Source organism: Rana temporaria, chromosome 1 (assembly GCF_905171775.1).
Source record: "Rana temporaria chromosome 1, aRanTem1.1, whole genome shotgun sequence".
In the NCBI taxonomy this organism is placed as follows: Eukaryota; Metazoa; Chordata; class Amphibia; order Anura; family Ranidae; genus Rana; species Rana temporaria.
Genome location: NC_053489.1, coordinates 647,645,514 through 647,670,856, shown reverse-complemented (window position 1 = coordinate 647,670,856; position 25,343 = coordinate 647,645,514). Strand labels below are relative to the sequence as shown.

Here is a 25,343-nt window from a genome sequence, read left to right as displayed (position 1 = left end):
GTAGATCTGAAATGAGGGGAAGCTTTGCTGATTTTATCATCTAATCATGTGCAATCAAGCTAAAATGCTGTTTTTCTTGCATGTGGTTATGACTAAGGCCGTATAGGCTAAAACGTGTCAACCTTTCCTATTTGCGTTTGTCTACTGTGGCTTGTCAATAAATACGTCAATTGTTTAGGAGCATCTTTTCCTCATTCTACACAGCCAGCGACTGTGGATCAAGCACCCGGGAGCTCTGCTTTCCATGTGATGTATGGGTAGTAGCACTGATTTTTTTATTTATATTCTGAACTGGTATTATAATCTATCCCAGATGCACCTTTTATGTATGAAATTGCAGAGCTGTATTACAATTTGCATATTTTACCACTTACGTACCGTAGGACGTCATATGACGTCCTGGACTTCAGTGGGGCATATCTGAATGATGAGTGCAGCTACAGGCATCATTCAGATATCCTTTTTTTTAAGGCAGCGATTGTGCGCACCATAAGAACGATCATGGCGGCGGTTCTGTCGTTAGAGCGAGAGCAATAATTCTAGCACTAGACCTCCTCTGTAACTCTAAACTGGTAACCTGTAAAAAATAAATAAAGCGTCGTCTATATGGAGATTTTTAAGTACTGAAGTTTGGTGCCATTCCATTCCACGAGTGCAATTTTAAAGCGTGACTAGTTAGGCATCTATTTACTCAGCGTAACATCATCTTTCACATTATACAAAAAAATGGGCTAACTTTACTGTTTTGTTACTTTTTAATTCTTGAAAGCGTTTTTTTTTCCCTAAAAAAAGGCGTTTGAAAAATGATTGCGCAAATACTGTGCGAGATAAAAACTTGCAATTACCGCCATTGTATTCCCTATGGTGTCTGCTAAAAATATATATATATATAATGTTTGGGGGTTCTGAGTAATTTGTCTAGCAAAAAAAATATGATTTTTACATGAAGAAGAGAAGTGCCAGAATAGGCCCGGTATGGAAGTGGTTAACATGTCGATGTTAATTTAATAAAACTTTATTTGTTTTATCTATGTGTGTATACCAAGTGTTATGGTACCATTAAAGCCCACTACATCCCTATCCATGGACAATAGAGAAAAGTGAGGTGCCATAATAATGATATCCCGAGGCACCTGCTCCTTAAAGGGGTTGTAAAGGAAAACATTTTTTTCCCTAAATAGCTTCCTTTACCTTAGTGCAGTCCTCCTTCACTTACCTCATCCTTCCATTTTGCTTTTAAATGTCCTTATTTCTTCTGAGAAATCCTCACTTCTAGGTAGATTCACGTAGATCGGCTTTTCTTTAGGACGGCCTAGCCTAGCCTTTTTAGGCTACACCGCCGTAAATTAGTTAGGCTAGTAGTGATTTTCAAACCACTTACCTGCAAATCTACGGCGGCGTAGCCTAAAACGAGCGGGCGTAAGGGCGCCTAATTCAAATGACTTGGAGGGGGGCGTGTTGTATTGAAATGAGGCTTGACCTCACGTTTTTTGACGTTTTTTTACACTGCGCATGCGCCGGGCGACTACATTTCCCAGGGCGCATTGCGACTAAGTACGCCGTACGGGCCTATTGATTTCGACGTGGACGTAAACGACGTAACTCCCGATTCGCGGATGACTAGTGCAAACAATGTAAAAAATTCGAACCTCGCGGCGGGAACGGCGGCCATACTTAACATTGTTATTCCACTAGAGCATAGCTCTAACTTTAGGCGGCCTATCCCTTACGGAAACTACGTAAATCGACTGCGTAGGCCTGGCGTACGTTTGCGTTAGTTCGTGAATCGGCGTATCCCCTCATTTACATAATTTACGCCGGCCGCAATGGAAGCGCCATCTAGCGGCCAACAGAAACATTGCAATCTAAGATAGAACGACGTAAGCCGGCCTATCTTAGATATGTTTAAGCGTATCTCTGTTTGAGCATACGCTTAAACATACGGCGGCGTAGATTCAGAGTTAGGTCGGCTTATCTACTGATAAGCCAGCCTAACTCTTTGTGAATCTACCTATTCATGTTCTTCTGTCTGTAACTACACACCGTAATGCGAGGCTTTCTTCCCGGTGTGGAGAAAGCCTCTTGAAGGGGGAGGGGGTGAGCAGGAGGGTCAGGGCGCCCACTAACATACAGCTCCTTTCTCTATCTGCAAAGTAGAGAGTGTCCTGACTATCCTGCTCTCCCCCTCCCCCTCAAGAGGCTTTCTCCACACCAGGAAGAAAGCCTTGCATTACTGTGTGAAGTTACAGAAAGAAGAACAGGAAGTGAGGATTTCTCAGAAGAAATAAGGACATTTAAAAGCAAAATGGAAGGATGAGGTAAGTGAAGGAGGACTGCACTAAGGTAAAGGGAGCTATTTAGGGGGAAAAAAATCCTTTACAACCCCTTTAACACAGCCCTTGTTTTTGCTACATTTACCCAATACAATTTTATGCTAAGCCTGCCTCATAGTAACTGACTGATATGTTTTAATGGCAGAAAAGTCCATTTAGATAAGAGGGAAGCTTTCTTCAGAATTTAATAAGCATAAAAATTAAAAGCATGAAATGCCTAAAGCACAAAAAAATAAAATGTACTGGAGGGAAAAAAAAAAAAAAAAATCATTCTCGTGTATTGTAGAAAGACTGTGCTTTAACACTGCCAAGATCTTTTAATGCTTTAACTGCTCGGAGAATGACAAACGGACTGGTAAGATCAATAAACAGAGATAAGATACAGATAGATATCAACAGGCAAGAGACAGATACAGTGGCAGGGAAGAGTATTGACCACTTTCTGTTGTGAAGAATTGATGAGGTAAACACAGTGAAGGAGAATATAGTTCAATTGAGCACTTTAGCATAGAAAAGGGTCTTTATTGAACAGCAGACATCCAAACCAACAGTAAACTTAAAAGAAAATGATTGTGTATTTTCAGCGAGTACAACATTTGAGTTATTTTTGCACCACTGGGATTAATTTTCAATTGTATCTTCACATTTTTATGGCTTGATGTGCTATTTTTTTTTTTACAAAGGTATTTCATAAGAAGATTTGCAGAGTCTCTCCCTGGTTAATAAAGGTATATTAGACAATGCAATCGGCATCCTTGCAGAGCGACTGCCGAGAGAAAAAAAATCAATTACGGGCTATCTCAGGCAGAGTTTGCATTGTGTTTAAAGCTGCAGGAAAACAACTAAACACGCAGATGAAGGATATATCTGTTTTACCTGCCAATGGATTTGTAATTCTGTTCTGGGCATTATTGTGCAGTGTTTGTAAACCCTAACAATGATCTTCTCTTACTTGAGCCATTATGGTGTGTTGATTATAATGTAGGAAACATTTTCTTATATATGTTCAATAGGTGCAATAAAATACCTGGGGCTAGATTCAGGTACGAGATACGACGGCGTATCTCCGGATACGCCGTCGTATCTCTGAGTTGCGGCGTCGTATCTATGCGCCTAATTCTTAGAATCAGTTATGCATAGATTTGCCTAAGATCCGACCGGCGTAAGTCTCTTACGCCGTCGTATCTTAGTTGCAATTTTATGCTGGCCGCTAGGTGGCGCTTCCGTTGATTGATGCGAGGAATATACTAATTAGGTAGATACGCCGATTCCCAAACGTACGTACGCCCGGCGCATTTTTTTACGTCGTTTACGTTAGGCTTTTTCCGGCGTAAGGTTACTCCTGCTATATGAGGCGTACGCAATGTTAAGTATGGACGTCGTTCCCGCGTCTAATTTTGAAATGGTTACCTCGTTTGTGTAAGTCGTTCGCGAATAGGGCTGGACGTAATTTACGTTCACGTCAAAAGCAATGACGATTTGCGGCGGAATTTCGAGCATGCGCACTTGGATTCTTTCACGAACGGCGAATGCGCCGTTCGTAAAAAACGTAAAAAAACGCGTGGTCACCATTCATTTAAATAAAACACGCCCACATCATCCCCATTTGAATTAGGCGGGCTTACGCCGGCCCACATACGTTACGCCGCCGTAACTTAGGGCGCAAGTTCTTTCTGAATACGGAACTTGCTCCCTAATTTACGGCGGCGTAACTTATCGGAGATACGTTGCGCCCGCACAACATTACGCAGGGCTATCTGAATCTAGCCCATGGTATTCAAGAGATTGTCGAGTACCTGAAGATCACAGGCAACACACCCCTTGGAAGTTTTTTCGATAATAGACAAATAGCAAAGGACATGTGGAAAAAAAAAAGCAAAAGGAGATATGCGGTTTTAAAGGCGCCTCACACACATGAGTTAAACAAATCTGCAAGTTTATTAATAAATGTTTAAAATCCAGTAGTTTGATAAAAAAAAATCTTTACAGATGACATGAAGTTATTGCATTTCACTCGTGTTTTGCTATAGGATAGCTTCTTCAGGAGATAATTATGGATGCTGCATGTTTACACACTATAAATTAAATAAGTGTATCAAATTAATCAAGAAAAAAAAAAAACAATGTTGTATACAGCTTACAAAAATACATGAATTCATGAATTCATTAATAATAAAATGCCCCAAAAAAAGGTTTATAGGATCATAAGACAATCATAGAGCAACAGGTGATGATCCACGGGGAGATATCAGCATACCATAGGGGAAGGTACAGACCAAAGGTGTAAATGCCCTTTTAGAGAAGGGAGTTTAAGACAGAGGGAAGCAGTCCTGAAGGAACTTCAGTAGATCCTCAAATTCCCACACTTATGGTTATTTGTCAAAAATGATCACAATGGGGGAGTGGGACACCCTACAGCAAGTCAGCAGGATACACATGGATTGCATAGGGTTGGTGTGGGGATTCTGATGCCTTGCATTGCTCTAGTCTGAGGATGACTCCATTGTGATCATTTTTGTGTGGGGATTTGAGGATCCATTGAAGTTCCCCGAAGGGCATTTACACCTTTGGTCTGTACCTTCCCCCGTGGTATGCTGATATCTCTCGTGGATCATCCCCTGTTATTGTATGATTGTCTTATGCTCCTATAAGCCTTTTTTTGGGGGCATTCCATTATCATAAAAAAAAAAAAACAGATCACCTATCAATGTAAGCTTTACCAAAAATTCAATGATTAAATGTATTTTTGTAAGATGTATACAACATTGTTTTTTTTTATTTTCTTGATTAGTTTGATATACTTTGTTTAATTTAGAGTGTGTAACATGCAGCATCTATTATAATCTCCTGAGGAAGCTATCCTATAGAGAAACATGTCAAGTGAAATGAAATGACTGCATGTCATCTATAAAGATTTTTTTTTTTATCAAACTACGTAATTTTAAACATGTATTAATAAACTTGCATATTTTTATAACTTGCATATTTTTATAACAACTCATGTGCGTGGTGCCTTCAAAACCTCATATTTTCTTTGCTATCTGCCTATCTGCAATACAATACCTGTTGATCTTGCCAGAGATATTATAATAGCTTCCTGTGTTATCTGTTGGCTGGTATTATTTAACATTATCCCAAGTCTTTGTGGACTATAGAATACTTCCCTGTTCTTTAGTCCTAAAATACTTACTGTCCTAGGGTGACAACACTACTCCTACATAGTCACTGTTCTGGAACACTTATTATGCATCCATCACCTTTGCACAGGATTAATTATGGAATGTATAATCTTTGCACTGACATCTAGTGGCATCCAGGGTAACTACAATTTGGGGCACAGGGTGACCCTAGACCCAAGAGTCATTAGTGACTTCAAAAGTCTCTGGGTGTCACGGGTCATTCCGTTACAAGGTTTAACAACTTGCCGACCGTCGCACGACTATTTACGTCGACAACATGGCACAGGCAGGCAGATTGGCGTACAGGTACGTCCCCTAAAATTTGTTGCCCAGCGGGGGCGCGAGCGCCACCGGGTGCACGTGCGCCCGCTGCGTGCCTTGCGAGTGCGACCGCGGGTCCCGAGAACTCCATGTTCCCGGGAGTCCCGCGATTGCGGTCGGCAAGGGCAGAACAGGGGAATGCCTTTGTAAACAAGGCATTCCCCTATTCTGCCTAGTGACACTGTCACTGATGACAGTTCCCGGTGATCGGGAACGGTAATCAGTAAAGTGTCACGTGTAGCCACACCCCCTAACAGTAAGAATCACTCCCTAGGGAACACTTAACCCCTGCAGCGCCACCTAGTGGCTAACCCCTTCACTGCCAGTGTCATTTTTACAGAAATCAGGGCATTTCTATAGAACTGATCACTGTAAAAATGACAATGGTCCCAAAATGACATCAAGAGTGTCCGATGTGTCCGCCATAATGTCGCAGTCACGATAAAAATCGCTAATCGCCGCCATAACTAGTAATTTGTTTTATAAAAATGCCATTTTTTTTAACAAAAATATGTAGAAGAATACGTATCGGCCTAAACTGAGGGACAAAAAAATGTTTATATATTTGTTGGGGATATTTATTATGGCAAAAAGGAAAAAATATAGATTTTTTTTCAAAATTGTCGCTCTGTTTTTGTTTATAGCGCAAAAAATAAAGAACGCAGAGGTGATCAAATACCACTTAGGCCCCGTACACACGACCGAACATGTCTGCTGAAACTGGTCCGCGGACCAGTTTCAGCAGACATGTTCGGTCGTGTGTAGGCCCGAGCAGACAGGATTCCAGTGTACATTTGCCCGCCGGGCCTTTTTCCCGCGGGCAAATATTTCCAAACATGTTTAGAAACAGCCCGCTGGAATCCTGTCCGCTCGGACATGTTTGGTCGTCTGTACAGACCTACCGTACATGTCCGAGCGCCCGCCATCCCTCGCATGCGTCAAATGACTTTGACGCATGCGTGGAAGCATTGAACTGGCAGGGCCACCCACGTCGCCGCGGCGACGGCGCGGCCACGCCCCGCGTATTGTTTACGCGCGGATTTCTGTATGATGGTGAGTACAGCCATCATACAGAAGTCCCCGGGCAGACATGTACGGTGAAAACGGTCCGGCGGACCGGTTTCATCATACATGTTTGCTCGTCTGTACAAGCCATAAAAGAAAGCTCTATTTGTGGGAAAAAAAAGGACGTCAGTTTTGTATGGGAGCCACGTCGCACGGCCGCGCAATTGTCAGTTAAAGCACAACAGTGCCGAATTGCAAAAAGTGGCCTGGTCTTTGACCACCAAAATGGTTCGGGCTGAAGCGGAGGTCCAAGCTGGGTCATTGTAACTATATAAAAATTGCCATACCTAAACTTCAGCTTTAAGAACTGGTAAGCTGCAATATATTAAGATTTTGTTCTTTTAGTTATCTACCACACACTCTCTGTGCTCAACAGAAAAACAGTTATTTCATACAACCTTGTGTACACATTTCCACAATATTCTAATTGTGTCTAATTGTTATGCTTATTTTTGTCAGAAATTAAAGTAGCTGTCAAAAAATGGGCATAACAAACTAAACATAGGATGGCAATTTGCATAACCAACGGTTACCTTCAGTAAATACTGCAAATCAAAATAAGTAGTTTGAGGTACATCAGCAGCTGAGTTACATAGAAATCTCTAATTTTGCTGTAAAAAAAAACAAGCTTAATCCTTCCACTTCTCAAAACTTTCTATTGGCCAACAATGTCACTTATTACATAAAAGAACACTGGTGGACTCTAAAAGCTAAGGGTCCGGATTCACAGAGAGCGGGGGGCACATTACGCCGCCATAGCGCAAACAATATACGCTACGCCGACGCAGTGCAGAGAGGCAAGCACGGAATTCACAAAGCCAGTGCTCCCAAAACTGTGCTGGGTTTCTAAGGCGTAAGCCGGCGTAGGTGGAAGTGGGCGTGAGCCATGCAAATGAGCCGTGACCCAATGCAAATGATGGGCCGAGCGCCGGGACGTGGACGCATCCCCGTGCGCATGCTTACAACCACGTCGGAACAACTGCCTAAGATAAGCCGGATCACTGCGTACGCCCTGGACGTAATCTACGCCCAGTCACACACGTCCAACATAAATTACGCCGGCTTGGGTTCTCTGGTGCAGCTCTTTGCATGGATGCTGCTGAGTTACACCTCCTTTATGGGGCATAACTTTACGCCAGACGTATAACTTACGCGCACTGCGTCGGGCGCAAGTATGTTCGTGAATCGGCGTATTTCCTCATTTGCATATTTGAATGGCTGATCAATGTGAGCGTAAATATGCGTCCAGCGTAAATGTGTGCCCACCCTACGCCGGCGTAGGCAAGTTACGTTGGCGGGTTTAAGCCTGTTTTTAGGCGTATCTTAGTTTTTGGGTCCGGCGCACAGATACGACGGCGCATATTTGCACTTACGCGGCGTATCTTGAGATATGTCGGCGCAAGTGCTTTGTGAATCCGGGCCAAGATGTGCATTTACTGCAATTTCTGCTACCTATATATCTGGGTCAATTGATTGTCTTTACTGAAAATGACTTCTATCTTTTAAGACATACTCAGTGTGATCTGCACAGCCAGCTGGAAGTGACACCATCATTTGAATTTGTAATTGTAGTAATGTGGACTACAATTGCAAAACATAGCGATTCCCATCATTTCTATGTACTGTATTGTTCCTCTAGTGCTCAGCGTCACTAACTGGACATCCTATCTGTGAGTCAAACCAAAGGGATTGTGGGATTAGTAGTTCCTCAGAATGCAAACTGTTCCGTATTCATAGCTCCAAACCAGTGCCGGCCCAAGACATTGTGCTGCCTGGTACCAAGAATGAAATGCTGCCCCCCCCCCAAAAAAAAATTACGCCCACCAAAATGCCCCCACATCCATTATTTTATATCATGATAACTAAAGTGGACCTATCATGGCTCTATACATGTATATAGGAGTATAAAAAGGACCTGTTATGGCTCTATTTATGCAATTAACCCCACAGTGGAGCGGAGAGCCGAACGGAAGGAGCGGTCGGGCGGTAATTAGCCCCACAGTGGAGTGGAGAGTGGAGTTGGCGGAATTTAATGGCGTGCAGGCAGGAAATTTGCTGCCCCCCTGAAAGTGCTGCCTGGTACAATGGTACCATCGGGTCCCATAGTAGGGCCGGCCCTGCTCCAAACTGTCCCTGATTTCGATAGACTGTCCCTGATTTGGAGCAATGTCCCTCTTTCCTCCTCATTTGTCCCTCATTTTGGTCTGATCTATATAGTTGTATATAAAATTCACTTTTTATCAATCAAAAAGTGTTTTCCAGCCCTAAACCTTTCAACCAAATTCTAAATTGCTTCATTTGTAAATTTCATAAGCCAATATAAAGGAATAGTGGTGGTAAAAAAGCACTTGTGGATTTAACCAATCTTGTTTTTTTGTACAATTCTCCTTTAAGGGGGTGTGGTAGGGTGTGTGTCCTATGCCTGCATACTATTGCTGATAGGTGTCCCTCATTTCCATCTCAAAATGTTGGGAGGTATGCGTATGACTATGCACCCAGACTACATAGCCCAGGGATCTTTGCTACCATCAGAGAGAATGCTGGGAGGAGCTATAAAAGAAGCCAGAGACCCATCCCACGCTCTCTTCCTCCTGGGCCTGGTTTGTGATGGACCTCTCTGTACAGGGAAGGTGAGGTTGAGGTCTACCACACGGTGAACGACATTCCACTGTCAATCATTAACTGACAATCACACCTATACTATATTGCCAAAAGAATGTGAATACACCTCTGAATTATTAAGTACAGGCTTTTCCAGGGAAGAGTTCTGAGTACAACATGCAAAAACCTTGTAAAAAATGGTACACTTCCACAATTGTGTCAATGATTGTGCCTGTGTACAAATCCAGCTCCATAAAAACATGGTTTGATAAGTTTGGTGTGGAGGAACTCTAGTGACCTGGACCAATCCCTGACCTTAACCCCTAATGAACACCTTTATGAGTTGGAGCATGGATTGCAAGCCATGTTTTATCATGGAACTTTGGTACAAGACTTTAAAAGTGCTTTGTTGGATGAAAAGGCACACATTCCCACAGACACCCTCCAAATCCTTCTAGAAATCCCTCTTTTTAGAGAAAATACTCTTATAGACACAGAGGGGTGACCAACTTCCATGGCTTGGAAATGGAATGCCAAACAGGCTCATATAAGTCAGGTGTTCACAAAGCAATGCCAATATAATGTTTGTATAAAGCTTCCTGATGATGCACTTGTTGCGAAATGCATAGAGGCTGTACTATTATCAGCTCGTCACCTCCGGTCGAATCATAGCGAGGCTGAGGAACCACAGGGCACACGGGCAGACCAGGCATATTTGTATATCTTTATACACGGCTGGATTAGCTCAGTGCCGGCTTCAAGGCACTTTTACATGTGAGTGGATAATAGGGATGTCCCGATACCGAGCATTTCCCCGAGTACTTGTACTCGGGGAAAATGCTCCGATGCTTCACCCGATACCTGGGCAGTCAGGGTGATCGGTGCGGCAGGGGAGTTGCAAGCACTGATCTGCCCCCTTTTCCGCTGTTTTGGTTAAAGTTATACAGCGGTGTTCGGTGCTTGTAACTCCCCCCAAAGCCGCACCGATCACCTCTGACTGTCCCCCTCCGTGCTGTCTCCCCCCCCTCCGTGCTGTCTCCCCCCCTCCGTGCTGTCTTCTCCCCCCTCCGTGCTGTCTTCTCCCCCCTCCGTGCTGTCTTCTCCCCCCTCCATGCTCCGTGCTGTCTTCTCCCCCTCCGTGCTTTCTTCTTTCCCCCACCGTGCTGTGTTATCCCCCCTCCGTGCTGTGTTATCCCCCCTCCGTGCTGTGTTATCCCCCCTCCGTGCTGTCTTATCCCCCTCCGTGCTGTCTTCTTCCCCCCTCCGTGCTGTCTTCTTCCCCCCTCCGTGCTGTCTTTTCCCCCCTCCGTGCTGTCTTCTCCCGCCCTCCATGCTGTCTTCTCCCCCTCTGTGCTATCTTCTCCCCCCTCCATGCTGTCTTCTCCCCCTCCATGCTGTCTTCTCCCTCCCTCCATGCTGTCTTCTCCCACCCTCAGTGCTGTCTTCTCCCCTCTCCATGCTGTCTCCCCCCCTCTGTGCGGTCTTCTCCCCCCTCCGTGCTGTCTTCTCCCCCCTCCGTGCTGCTCTCCCTCCTCAATTTGTCAGATGGAGAGTGAACGAATGAACAGGATCAGTGATCACTGACTCTGTCCATTCACATAACTGAGCATTGTAACCTGTGTTTACGATACTTCAGTTTATGAATGGAGAGGAGCTTCTCTCCATTCATTTTAGCTGACGCTGCTGAAAAAGGGACTGGGGAATCTGTGTCTTTAGTTCCTTTCTCTGTCTTGACAGCCTTCCGACCGTCGCATACAGCGCGTCACGAGTTGCCGAAAGAAGCCGAACGTCGGTGCGCAGGCGCCGTATAGAGCCGCACCAACGTTTGGCTTCTTTCGGCAACTCGTGACGTGCTGTATGCGACGGTCGGAAGGCTGTCAATCAAATAGGAACGCCCAGTCCCAAAGACCATACCCGGAAGCCGCGGAGAACATCTCTCTCTAAAACGGTAAGTACTGCATTGATTTAAAAAAAAAAACACCTGATTGTGCTTCCTGTAATTAGCCTCAATCTAATGTTAAAACATTTTTTTCGGGTGAACCCCCGCTTTAAATACTTTTAAAATGAGGCTAAAAGCAACCAAAACCAAAAATACACACAGAACATCTTACCCTTATCATAAGTACGGCTTTCCTGATGTCTCGAACACCATCATACACCAGGCGAGAAGCGTCTATAAACTCGTTCTCTTCAAAAGGTTGGGGGATATTGGAACTCAGCGCTTCAATAGCAACTTCTACTTGTTCAGCAAAACGGGGCATTACTTTATGAAGGAAGAAAGAGAAGAGGAATGTAAAATGATTTATTTTTCTTATAAAACAGTTTAATTACAGAAGCAGTATGAATGCATATAACACATGGAGCATAGACATAGTAAACCCTCTACCATAGGTTACAAAAACACAAAAAAATCTGTGCCTTAATAAAAGTATGATCGTTAAAATGGATGTAAACCCAATTCATGAAATCTGAGCTGGGCACATTTGGTATATCTGCAGTATTTTGTTATCGCTCTTCAAAGAGCTAAGTCCCATAGCTCTCTCCTGACCCGTTCCTCTGTTATCAGCCTGATAACTCCTGACAAATTCTTGGACACATCAGATAAAAGCAGCCTGAATCTTCTGTCAGGGGAGGTTGCTATAAATAGATTAGCAGGCAGCTGGCCCTGTTCTAAAACACCTCTGAGAGTATCTGCCTATGTGGAGAGTGGGTGCCTTTCCTCCAATCAGAAATGTTAGCTATCTTGGCTGTATGCCCAGACATCACACTCTTAAACTGTTAAACAGGAAGAGAACATTTCCTAACTCTATCTGAACTTTATAAACAGTATATCAATGTGATGACAGCAGATATACATGTAAAACCTATGTAGGGAGATTTGGTTCATCTCTGTGTATCATCTGAGGCTGTTCACTTCACTGGGTGTATGGAGGGTTTACATCCACGTTAAGCTCCTAGATGACTTCAGAAATCCTTGCCACCTATTTAAAGTGATATTAAACTCTTGGACTTTCCTGCCTCAATACTGAGACACCACCAGCAGTCATGTCCCTTTATCTTTACTCCTTTACAGCTAAAAATGTGCACAATTGGGCCATCCAAACATGCAAGCCGGACTTACCATTGGGCTTGACTGGGTTCAAGCCCATGGGCCCCACCCAATAGGGGGCCCCTTACGTTTAAGTTTTTTCAATAATATGCCAGTCATTTAAAGTGGTTGTAATGTAAACCCTCGGACACAACATTGTCTTAAAAAATAGCCCATAACACAGGCAGCTGATCATTTCTATGACGTCACCGCGATTGCGCACATTAGCCCCTCTAAACCAACATTTAAAGCTTGCCGGAATGCAGTCTGTGAGAACTTCCCCTCTGTCCGGCACAGAGGAGAAGTCTCACGGTGTCCTTCCACTCTTCCCGATACTCCCCCGTGTGACTACAGAAGACATCACAAAAGGGGTGTGAAAGAAAACAGCAGCCGCAGTCACAGCAACGAATGGTTACGGCGCATCGGCGCATGTGCAATATTACCGACAGGGACACAGTAAGGGCGGAAGCGATGTCATAATTAGAATCACATAACAGCAGTGCGAATGGGATATGCTTGAGATACCCGGAAATACAGAGAACAAACCCGTCCTAAAAAAGGTATTTGCAGGCCTTGTTTTTGGGGGGATATATATATATGTATTGCATTGCGATGAGCTGTTATAACTTAATAATTGAAAAACTGCAAAAATCGGACAGGGTTTATTTCAGAATCGTGATCTCTATTTTTATTCTCAGTTTATCCAGAATTGTGTAGCTCTAATACATAGCTTGTGTATGTATCATTTTGTTCAATTTAAAGTAATGTATAGAAGGTAGGGCTGAAAGTGACTCAAGCCCAGGAGCCCCCACCACCCTAAGTCCTGCCCTGCAAACATGCATGTTTGCAAAAATATCTTTAGCAAGGAAAGTCTTTTGGAAGTTAGTCCACATCTTGATGTACTATTAACCATGAGATATCTATGAATTTTCAGATGTCTTATCAAGAAAGACAGGCAGTAAGACATTCTTGTAAGACATTCTTGTTCATCAAACTCCTTGGACCCACCATGCCACCATGCCATACCAGTGACTTACCTAGTGAATTAATTGGGCACATGCATGGTAAATCATTTCCTTCCAGGCATGTACTGGCCATTGGGGAGATTCCCGGTGGCCCAATGGCTCAGTGGGCCGGTCAGGTGCATTCCTGGAGCCGCTCCTCACTGACAGTGAGTGATCACGATCCTGTCACTTGCTGTAGAGAGGATTAGGCCAGTGTTTCCCAACTCCAGTCCTCAAGGCACACCAACAGGTCATGTTTTCAGGATTTCCCTCAGATGAAACGGCTGTGGTAACTACTAAGGCAGTGAAACTGATCAAATCACCTGTGCAAAATAATGGAAAGCCTGAAAACATGACCTGTTGGTGTGCCTTGAGGACTGGAGTTGGGAAACACTGGATTAGGCTTTCTGCTCCCTCCAGCCTGCAGGGGGAAAAAGACAGCCGGTAGACTGTCCTTCCTCTCTTATCACTTGTCACTTATCACATGACTGGAGAGAGGAATAAGAATTTGCCTTCAGAACTGTGAGTACACATGGGAGGGGAGGAGAGGGGGGACACTCTGATGTAAGGGGGCTGCTGGTAATGGTGACAGTCTGATGAAAGGGGGCTGCTGGTAATGGGGACACTCTGATGTAAGGGGACTGCTGATGGGGACACACTGATGTAAGGGGACTGCTGATGGGGACACTGATGTAAGGGGACTGCTGATGGGGACACTGATGTAAGGGGACTGCTGATGGGGACACTGATGTAGGGGGACTGCTGATGGGGACACACTGATGTAAGGGGACTGCTGATGGGGACACTGATGTAAGGGGACTGCTGATGGGGACACTGATGTAAGGGGACTGCTGATGGGGACACTGATGTAAGGGGACTGCTGATGGGGACACTGATGTAAGTGGACTATTGATGGGGACACTGATGTATGGGGACTGCTGATGGGGACACTGATGTAAGGAGATGCTGTTGGGGACACTCTGATGTAAGGAGGATGCTGTTGGGGACACTTTGATGTAAGGGGGTGCTGATGGGGACACTGATGTAAGGGGACTGCTGATGGGGACACTGATGTAAGGGGACTGCTGATGGGGACACTGATGTAAGGGGGTGCTGTTTGGGACACTCTGAAGTAAGGAGGACGCTGTTGAGGACACTCTGATGTAAGGGGGTGCTGATGGGGAAACTCAAAATTAAAGTGGGCTGGTCAGGGTAAAGTTCAGGGCCAAATTTTTGTCCCAGTCCAGCCATGCTTCCTTCTCAGTAAAAAAAAGGGAAGGCATTGGTTTGACTGTACAAATATTTTCCCAAAAGTTAAAAAACCTTAAGAGTTCCAGAGTCACGCATAGAAGCCTTGGGTGGCTTCTATGCTTTTACCCCTTAGGTGGCTTCACATGACCCAAGCCTTGTTGGAGCAGCACATCAGACACGTAATTCAGCCAATATCAGATCTTGGATGTTCTATAAGGGTGGAAATATGCCTGGTGAATAGAAAAGAGCTTGGGATTTCTTGTTAATTATCGGCAAAGGGAACTATGTGACCAGGGCTATGTCTAAATAGAGAAGTTGCTGAAAAAATGTATGTCACTGCCCATTCATAGACCCTGAAGAAATAAACATAAAACACATCCTTGGGTGGTAACAGTGTTCTTGTCACTGATACTTTGAAGTGAAGAAAAGGAGAATAAAGCAATGGCAGATAATGCCTGAAGTGAAAATGTGATTGTCTGATAGATAACACATAAGAACTTTGGCTGAGTGAGAAATAGAAGATTAATGCTGAACTGATCAAGGAGAGTGGGACGCCTGCTCCAAGACTTCAAAGTCTATTTACACTAAATGGCATAGCTCCAGGAAATACTCAACACAACAAGGAAAACAACAAAAATAAAGTCACATCATATACACAGACATTAAGAGGTCGTGCATTCTGCCCTGTGTACTGGGTATTTTGTGAAAGCAGAACAAAATATATAGAATATAAGAATATACTTTTTTTTGTCTGAAGGTAGAACAAATAATAAAAATGAAATAAAGTATGACGTTAAAGTGTATCCAAATTCTTTATTGAAAAAATGTAACAAAGAAGGGGCCTTGTGCATTATATTTGGATGCTATTTATTATTAAAATGTAACAAAAGCCATAGGGCAGGGGTGTCCAAACTTTTTACAAAGAGGGACAGATTCCATGAAGTGAAAATGCCCAAAGGCTGACCATTTTGCCTGACTTTTTGAACCATTAAAATTAAATGAAAATTAAATATTTTATGCAAAGTTTATTGCAAACAGCATACTATTCATTTCATAACATTGATGACAATATATGATGATATATAGGATACAGTATATATCTTCTCTTCTCCTCTCAGGGTAACGATCAGCTCAGGTGTGTTATGTTTAAAAAAATATATATAAATCTCTATCTATCTATCTATCTATCTATCTATCTATCTATCTATCTATCTATCTATCTATCTATCTATCTATCTATCTATCTATCTATCTATCTATCTATCTATCTATCATGTGCGGCAATCGGCCGGCATGGAATCTAAAAGAATATAAATACTCAATGCAATATTGGCCAAAATCATCATCAAGGAGAAAGGGAAAAGAGAAGATAGAGAATCTGGCTGCTTACAACAAAGATGGTGCCTGTCCTTCAAAAGCTGCTCCTGCCGACCAAACACACACCGCACCTCTTATAAACCCCTCTCCTCCTTCCCAGTGGATGCGCAACAGTGGGAGGAGCGATCTTTTGGTTTCAATGGCCAAACTAAACCCGGAAGTGACGATTCCGGCTAGGATAACCTAAAAAGGAACCGGAAATGCGTCACTCCATGCCCCGGAAGTGATGTCACACCATCCAGGAAGCAGGAAGTGAAATGCAAATGAGGCTAGAAATGGGCAGGGCAGACCTGGCAAACAAAAAGGAACACCTAGATGTGTGCCTCTGCGTTTTTACATCCCTAACAAAACCGAAACTTAATTGTACCAAGAATATAAAGATGGTTAAAAGTCAAATCTTGACTACCAAAAGGGGCAAAGTCATGGATTACTTCCAGCGGATGGCGCCAGCCCAGAAATCCAGAAAAGAGAACCCTGGGGCATCAGGAATGCCCTGGGCGCCCGTATGGTCACCTGACTCCAAAAGGTACCACTCCTACATAACGAATTTGGAAAAAAATATTTGAAATATGAAGTATATATATAAAAAAGGGGAAGAAAAAGGAAGAAATGAAACGATAATAAATAAAGTTATTAACCCAACCATAAGGCAAGAAAGGCACTCTGAGTACATGGACCATGATCTGCCATTTACAAAACACAAAATGAACAAAAATAAATATATAAACAAATAAATATTGTTTATTCAAAAGTTCAATTGCGGAGAAATGGCTCAATAAAACCTTAGAGGAATGGCTTAAAGCTAATGGACTCATTGAGTCCGGGATACCAAGTGGCTGCCAATAAATGATCCATTTTGACTCCCTTTGGAGAAGGGTATAAACACCCCCCCCCCTCTTTCTTTCAAGGGTAAATATTCCAAAGCAATTCCATTCTTAAAGGGTCAAAAGAATGAAAGAGACCACTATGTCTACTTATAGGGGTCTCCATTTTCTTTTCCTTAATAATAGACTAGGTCATTTGTGGAAAAGGCTTGATATATTTGGAAATTGTCTCATTGGCATACAGTAAAGGCCAGAATTTTTGAATAATTTTTCTAACTTTCTTGTGTTCGGCTGAGAATCTCGTGATCAGTCGCACCTGTTGGCCATCTTTGGGACTCTTTTTAGGGTGAATCAACTCAGCTCTGTTCTTATTCTTAGCCCATTTATATGCCTGTTTAATGGTCGAGCGGCTATAGCCCCTATTTAGTAAATGGGACTGCAAGGCCGAGGCCTCTCATTCAAAATCCAGATCTTGACTACAATTTCTTCTAATTCGTAAATACTGGCTGTAAGGTATACTTTGTACCAGAGACCTGGGATGAGAGCTGGTAGCGTGTAGAATCGTATTCCCAGCAGATGGTTTCCTATAGAGAGAAGAACCCAAAGTACCATCTGGATTTAAATAAATTGAGATGTCAAAAAAATTGATCAACCTTTGATTACGAGTCATCGTGAATTTTTTCAATTATAACAATTTTCAGCCAGAGATGACATTAAAAGAAAAAATTCTTCAAGGCTGCCGGTCCATACGACAAAAATGTCGTCAATGAAGCAACGCCGAATCAAAACATGATAAAAAAAAATCCCCAAATCTATCTGAGGAAAAAATCTCCCGCTCCCACCCCCCAGGTACAACTTGCCGTACGATGGGGCACATTTAGTCCCCATCGCAACACCTTGCACCTGGAGGTAGTGGGAGCGATCGAATACAAAAATATTGTTATTTAAAATAAACAACAACAAGTCCAAAATGAACTGTTATATTTTGAGGCACCTGGGCCTCGTTCTGATAGGAAGCCCTCCACAACTCTGATCCCCCAATAATGGGGGATGGAGTTGTAGAGGGCTTCCACATCATTAGCCACCAACCAAGACCCAGAAGGTACAGACAGACCATCCAGAGATCTCAACAAGTCCGCTGGCGCTTGAATATAGGAGCTTAAGGAAGCAACATGTGGTCTAAGATAATTGTCAACTAGCTTGCTAGCCGACTCAGTTAGACAGCCATTTCCTGACACAATGGGTCTGTGGACCTTTGGTAGTGCATAAAGAGTGTGAAGTCTGGGTTTATCGACAGTAAGAAATTCACAAGTTTTTTTGTCTATAAGATTTTCATAAAAAGCATGAGTGATCAGGATGCGGTATTTAGACTCTGCATACTTAACTCGTGCAAATGGAATCGGGCGATACCAGTTCCTATTCAGAAGAAGATCCATCACCATCTGTTTATACTTAAGAAAATCCATCACCACAATGTTTCCCCCTTTATCAGAGGGTTTGATAACAATGTTATAATTTTGTTTTAAAGAAGATAAAGCCTTACGATGGGATGGTTTAAGATTGGATCTACTGCTGAATATTTTCCACTCTGTATTTTGTATTTCTCTTGTGACCTGTTGGGTAAAGGGGTTTGGGGTTTCCTTGCAGGGTAGGAAATGTCTTGGACTTAGGTTTGTACAAATTTGGGGGGGGGGGAATCTCTCTGTAGTAGTCAAAGGGAGAGGATCAGGGGGAATTTCTTCCATGGGATCATCAAATGGATTTCCTTCTTCCCATAGTTCCATAAGATCATTTAGGGCCTCAACTTCCCTAATGGTCTTGTTTTGCCAAACATCCTCCATTGAAGAATTCAAAGGGGGATGTTTGTAATCTTTGTCAAAAATAATCTTGAACATTAGTTTCCTAGCAAAAAAATGAACGTCTTTAATGATTTTAAAAGCATCAACCTCTTGATCGGGGGAAAAAAGTCAAACCCAGGCTGAGAACCTGGGTTTGATCTGCCGTCAAAATATGTGAAGATAGATTAATTACTTGGAGACCGTTTTCTGAGTCCCTTTTAGTGCAACATGGGGGTTGGATACTTTTTTCATCTCCACATTGGGAGATAGTAAAACAATCGGTGCAGTGCGCAGATCCCCTTTTCCACAAATTAACTATAGAAAGTCTAGATCTTTTAAAGACCACCTCCAAACCAAATCTGGGGTTAAACGCAGAGGTACAGCCCCTTGTGGCCGATGTGATTTTTGTAAATTTGTTTCCAATTCAACTGAAATCGTTCTTCCAAATGGCACCATCTGTAGACCCAACTTTTTTGCTAATTGTCAATCAATAGGGATTGTTTACCTTATGAAATGTGACTGCAATGTCTTTTACGTAGGCGAAACAAAAAGGTTTTTTTTTCACAGAATTAGAGACCATGTGTGTCTTATTCAGAAAAAGAAAATGGAGACACCTATAAGTAGACATAGTGGTCTCTTTCATTCTTTTGATCCTTTGGAATATTTACCCTTGAATGAAAGAGGGGGATGTTGATAAGACCCTTCTCCAAAGGGAGTCAAAATGGATCCATTTATTGGCAGCCACCCGGCATCCCGGACTGAATGATTCCATCAATAAAACTCTGGTTCTGATATATCTGGAGTATTCAGTCCGGTTCTGGTCACCAATCCTTAGGAAGGATGTGCTGGAACTGGACAGAGTCAAGAGAAGGGCAACAAAATTAATAAGGGGACTGGATGACCTCAGTTACGAGAAATGACTACAATCACTAATCGTATTCTCCCTGGAGAAGAGACGCTTGAGAAGAAAAGATATGATAGCGATATACAAATACTTCAATGCTGATCCCAGCGTAGGTAGAAAACTTTTCAGTGTCAGGAAGTGTGAAAAGACACTAGGTCATTAAATTAATATGGAGGAGAAGCGCTTTAAACTTAAGCTGCGCAGGGGGTTTTCACTATCAGGGCTTCAAGGAAGTGGAAGCCCCTTCCACAATTGGTGGTGTCAGTGGGAAGTATTGATAGTTTTGAAAGACTCTTGGATGTGCATCTTAGTGAACACAATATACAGGGATATGGGAAATGATTATCAATATTAACACGGCCACCCACACAGGTTGAAATGTATGGACTATTGTCTTTATTCAACCTTACCAACTATGTAACTATGTAGGTGTCAGGGAACCCTTCCTACTAATACCTACTGTATATTAGCAGCTCACTATACATTAGTGTAATAGTCAGTGGGAAGAATGCTCCCTATCTTTGTGACCAGTGGAAGGAATCCCCCTCTTTTTTTTTTTTTTTTTTTTTTAAATTGTATTTTTATTGGGTTTTAAGAAATACAAAGTTCAAAGCAAAATAGCACACACAAAAAAAGATAACATCAACATAATGATATCAAAGGGATTTCTCAAAAGAGAGCATAGAAACACTTGACAAAAATACAGTGTCCAAACATGCAGATCACAGTGGTAATCTGCACAAGAATATCAGAATAATGTAAAACAAACAACTCCAATGTAGAAATTAGCAACATAGAGCAGAGAATAATAGTAAATATTAAGTTTCTTATGAAAAATAAAATAAAAGAATAGATGAATATCAAATGCTAAGGTGAGGATAGTGGCACAGAAGTCCCGTATCTCGAGTGGTCCCAAGGCTCCCAAACCTTATCAAATTGTGGGATAGAATCATGGACAGACGCTGTTAAGTACTCCATCCTCCGAATCTCAGCGACTAGGTGTAGGAATCTGGACCACGGAGAGGGAGCCGTGGATAACCAACACAGCGGTATAAGCCTCCTGGCCGCAAGTAAGACATAAGCGGCCAAGCGGTTTACATTTTTGGTCAGGCCAGGGAACGGAAGTCCCAAAAGAAAATTTAAAGGGTCAAACGAAAGGGACAAATCTAATACCTCTTGTAACAGTAGCCTCACCTTCAGCCAAAAGGGTTGGACCAGGGAACAATTCCAAAAGATATGGAACAAAGTACCAGTAATGCTTCCACAACGCCAGCAAAGTGATGAAACCGAGGGAACATACGTATGGATAACATCAGGGGTTTTATACCAGAACATGAGGATTTTGATGGATGTTTCACGATGGGTCACACATTTGGAAGACTTAAAAGTAGAGGACCAAATCTTGTCCCAAACCTGAACCGTAATAGGTTTACCCAGTAAGCGTGACCATTTTCTCATGTAAAGGTGTGTGGTTTCAGAAATAGGAGTCGACTCATGGAGGATACGGTGGATAGAGGAAATTAAATGTAATTGATGGGGGCCCTGAGCACTTAAAAACTCAAAAGTTGTCGGTCTGTCAAGGGTCAAGGTGGGAGATTTGGATTGAAAGAAATGTCTAACTTGTAGGTAAAAATAGAAAAGATGAGATGGTACATTAAATTTTCTACACAGGAAGTCAAAAGAGTACAGCCTCCGCGTAATGGGATCAACTACATTCCGTAGCTGGAACAGAGGTACATTGAGCCATGGGGAGACCCTACCCAGGGACATGCTATCTGGAATGGTCGGATTGAACAGGACATTTACAAGCAGTGGGCAGGTCGAGGCATGGGGATAGTTTTTGAGACATTTACGCCAAACGTTTAGAGTAAAGGCCATTGGGGCAGTACATTGACGTTTAAAGATAGGGTCTAGAGAAGAAAGCGTACCCCAAACTAAAGAGCAAGGGTGGACCGGGTATAGCACTCCCCTCTCAATGGTGGCCCATTGACTCGGAGCGTGTAGGGAGGACCAAGACACAACAGCCCTTAAATGTGAAGCATAATAATACTTAGCGATGTCCGGAGCACCTAAACCACCCCTGGATCTAGGGGCAAACACCACTGAGCCTGCTATACGATGAGACCCGCCACCCCATATAAACTTTAAAAAACTCCTACGTATTGCTTTTAACTGGGGGGATGGTAGGGCAATCGGCAATGTTTCAAAATGATAGAGCAATCTAGGCAGAATGGACATTTTTAGAACATTAATCCTACCAAGAAGGGAAAGAGGGTATTTCGTCCATGTCTGCAGGGATTTATTAATGTCCAAGACTAAAGGGGGAAAATTAACTGTATATAGAGATGAATAAGAGGGAGTAAGCAGAATACCTAGATATTTGAGGGACTCAGTACACCATTTATAGGGAAAGGAATCATTAAGTTGAGATAGTAGGGTCGGAGAAATATGGATGGGAAGAGCCTCAGTTTTGGAAGTATTAACCTTATATCCCGAGATGGCGCTAAAGGAGGACAATAGTTTGTGTAGTGAGGGGAGGGAAATTAGTGGCTTGGTAATAGTGAGGAAAATGTCGTCTCCCTGTCGTATCACCACCCCACAAATGTCCGGATGGGAGCGAATAGACCCGGCCAGGGGCTCCAAGCACAAAATAAAGAGCAATGGAGATAAGGGACACCCCTGCCGAGTCCCATTCGTCATGGGGAAGCGAGGCGACAAGAAGGACGACATCTGTACTTGGGCCGTGACTGTCGAATTAAGGGCCTCCAGGGCTTTTAAAAAAGGGCCTTTAAAACCATATACTTTTAAAGTGGCAAACATATAAGGCCAACTTAGCCTATCAAAGGCCTTTTGAGCATCTAGACTTAACACCAGTGCCGGGCTGGAGGTTCTGTCCAGGAGGTCTATCAAGTCAATTGTACGGCGTGTGTTGTCCCCCGCATGCCTGCCAGGGACAAAACCAACCTGGTCACTATGGATCAATTTGGGAATTAGTCTGGACAATCTGGATGCGAGGATCTTGGTAAAAATTTTGTAGTCAGAATTTAAAAGAGAAATGGGTCTGTAATTATCTGGAATAGAGGGATCCTTGCCAGGTTTTGGAATAACTGAAATGTGTGAGTGAGAGAAGTGAGGGTGTGGGGGAGTACCTTTGAATAGGGAGCTGTACAGGGTCAACATGTGGGGAGATAGAATGTCAATGAAGGTTTTATAGTAAAAGTAAGACAGACCGTCAGGGCCAGGTGATTTATGTAGGGGGAGGCTTTTGATTATAACTGAGAGTTCCTCAGCACTAACCGACGCATTTAATCCGGCCAAATCCGCTGAAGACAATCTTGGGAGCTTTAAAGTGGAAAAGAAGGACTCAAATTTATCTAGATTAAAAGAGAAATGATTTTCCAGAGTCAGGCAATTGTATAATTTTTGGTAGAACTTGCCAAAGATATCAACCATTTCTCGAGGGCAGTGCGTCCTGGAACCATCCGACTTCACAAGGAAGTCAGGAAAGGAGTGGAAAGGGCGTGGGCGCAACTTATTAACCAACATTCTGTGGGGTTTGTTTGAGAATTCATAACATTTTTGTTTCGACCACATCAAGGACCTGGCCGCTTTATCGAGATTCGACGATTTAATTTGTTCTCGAAGGGAAGTGACTCTACGGAGTTTCACCACCGTGGGGGCGCACAGCAGCTTCCGCTCTGCGTCAACTAGAGCGGATGTCAAAGATCGAAGGAGTACATTTCTATCCCTCTTCAATCGAGAGCTTTCAGCAATGCAAATGCCACGAAATACGGCCTTGTGCGCCGGAATCCCCCTCTTTTGCCGCGTACACACGATTGGAAATTCTGACAAGAAAAGTCCGATGTGAGCTTTTGGTCGGAAATTCCGACCGTGTGTAGGCTCCATCGTAATTTTTCTATCAGAATTTCTGCCAAGAAAAATTTGAGAGCTGGTTCCCACAAGAAAAGTTCTTGGAGGAAAATTCCAATTGTCTGTATGCAATTCTGCCGCACCAAAATCCATGCATGCTCTGAAGCATCAAACTTGATTTTTCTTGGCACGTCGTAGTGTTGTATGTTATCGTGTTCTTGACGGTCGGAATTTGGTGTGACCGTGTGTATGCAAGACAAGTTTGAGCCAAGATTCCGTCTGAAAAAAATCCACGTTTTCTTGTCGGATTTTTCCATCGTGTGTACGCGGCATTACAGATAGCTAAAAAGATCCTTAGGGCTCTATTTATAAAACATGTTTTGGATGGACGTCAGAAGCATTCTCTCAGGCTGCACAGATTTTACCCATATTTTCTTTAATATTATGACTTCCTATAATCGTCAGCTCCATCTAAGGCCCCGAACAGACGAGCGGACAGTCCGCTGAAAACGGTCCACCGGACCGTTTTCAGGGGACATGTCCGCTCTGAGATTTCTGTTTGATGGTTGTACACACCATCAAACAGAAATCCGCCCGGACAGGATACGCGGTGACGTGCTGCGCCGTCGCGGCGACGATGACGCGGCGATGTGCGCGGCCCTGGAAGGTCAAGGCTTCCACGCATGCGTCAAATCACTTTGACGCATGCGAGGGCTTTCGGCCAAGCGGACATGTCCGGTGAGTCTGTACAGACGACCGAACATGTCCGACGGCATGCTAAGAAACATTTGTCCGCTGGAAACCTGTCCGATCCGCCGGACAATTGTCTGGTCGGCCGTACACACGACCGAACATGTCTGCTGAAACTGGTCGGCAGTACCAGTTTCAGCGGACATGTTCGGTCCTGTGTACAGGGCCTAATGGTCATAATACAGTATTTTTTCTAATTGAGGATTTTCAGAAATTTTGGCCACTAGATGGAGCTAACATTCGTAGGAAGTGTCATAGTATTAGCGATAATACAGCGAAAATGTGTGCAGCCTGGATGAATGCTTATGATATTCATCCAAGAAATGCTTTGTAAATGGGCCGCTAGGTGTCAGTGGGAACTTTTCTGAGGGGCAAAGTTTTCTTATTGCTCAAGGGACCCCTAGAAACCTCTGTAGGAACCTTAAGGTTCTATGGAACCCTGGTTGAGAAAGGCCTGTCTAACGATAGTTTTGCATAAAGCAGTTAAAATGCTAATGAACATTTTTATTTTATAAGGAACAGATATTATTTGCAGTCAAGTATCAATTAATGAGAACATTTTCATATATGCCACTTACAGGCAGCACCGGCTTTATTTTACACAGACAGATGTTTGAGAAGATAAACTCACAATTGCACATTTCTTAAAGGAAATCTGAGCAGAGAGAAGATAAGCGAGCTACCATCGCTGGCCTCTGTCTGAAAATGTTCTCTGCCTGGATATCATATTATTCCAACAGCTTTAGTGCTTAGAGAGGTATTGCCCCAATGGCTCAAATTGTATTGATATTAGCAGACAGGAAATCAGAGAGGGATAAGAAAAGGCAACTTCCACATTTCTCTTAATACAGGTTCCTTTAGACACCTATCTGTATGGATAACCATAAGAACAAGAAGCATCTAAAAAACTGAAGGGACACCACATATCGAGAACACAG

The 25,343-nt window shown here is 43.1% G+C and overlaps 1 protein-coding gene across 2 annotated transcripts in view; it reads right to left on the bottom strand.

Annotated features, from left to right (window-relative positions):
* CTNNA2 (catenin alpha 2) overlaps window positions 1–25,343 on the bottom strand; it is an 832,954-nt gene that overhangs the window by 261,747 nt on the left and 545,864 nt on the right. For both annotated transcript variants that reach the window (XM_040335493.1, XM_040335494.1), the window contains exon 6: window positions 11,611–11,762. In XM_040335493.1, the coding sequence (XP_040191427.1) occupies window positions 11,611–11,762 (152 nt within the window). The remainder of the gene's footprint in view (window positions 1–11,610; window positions 11,763–25,343) is intronic.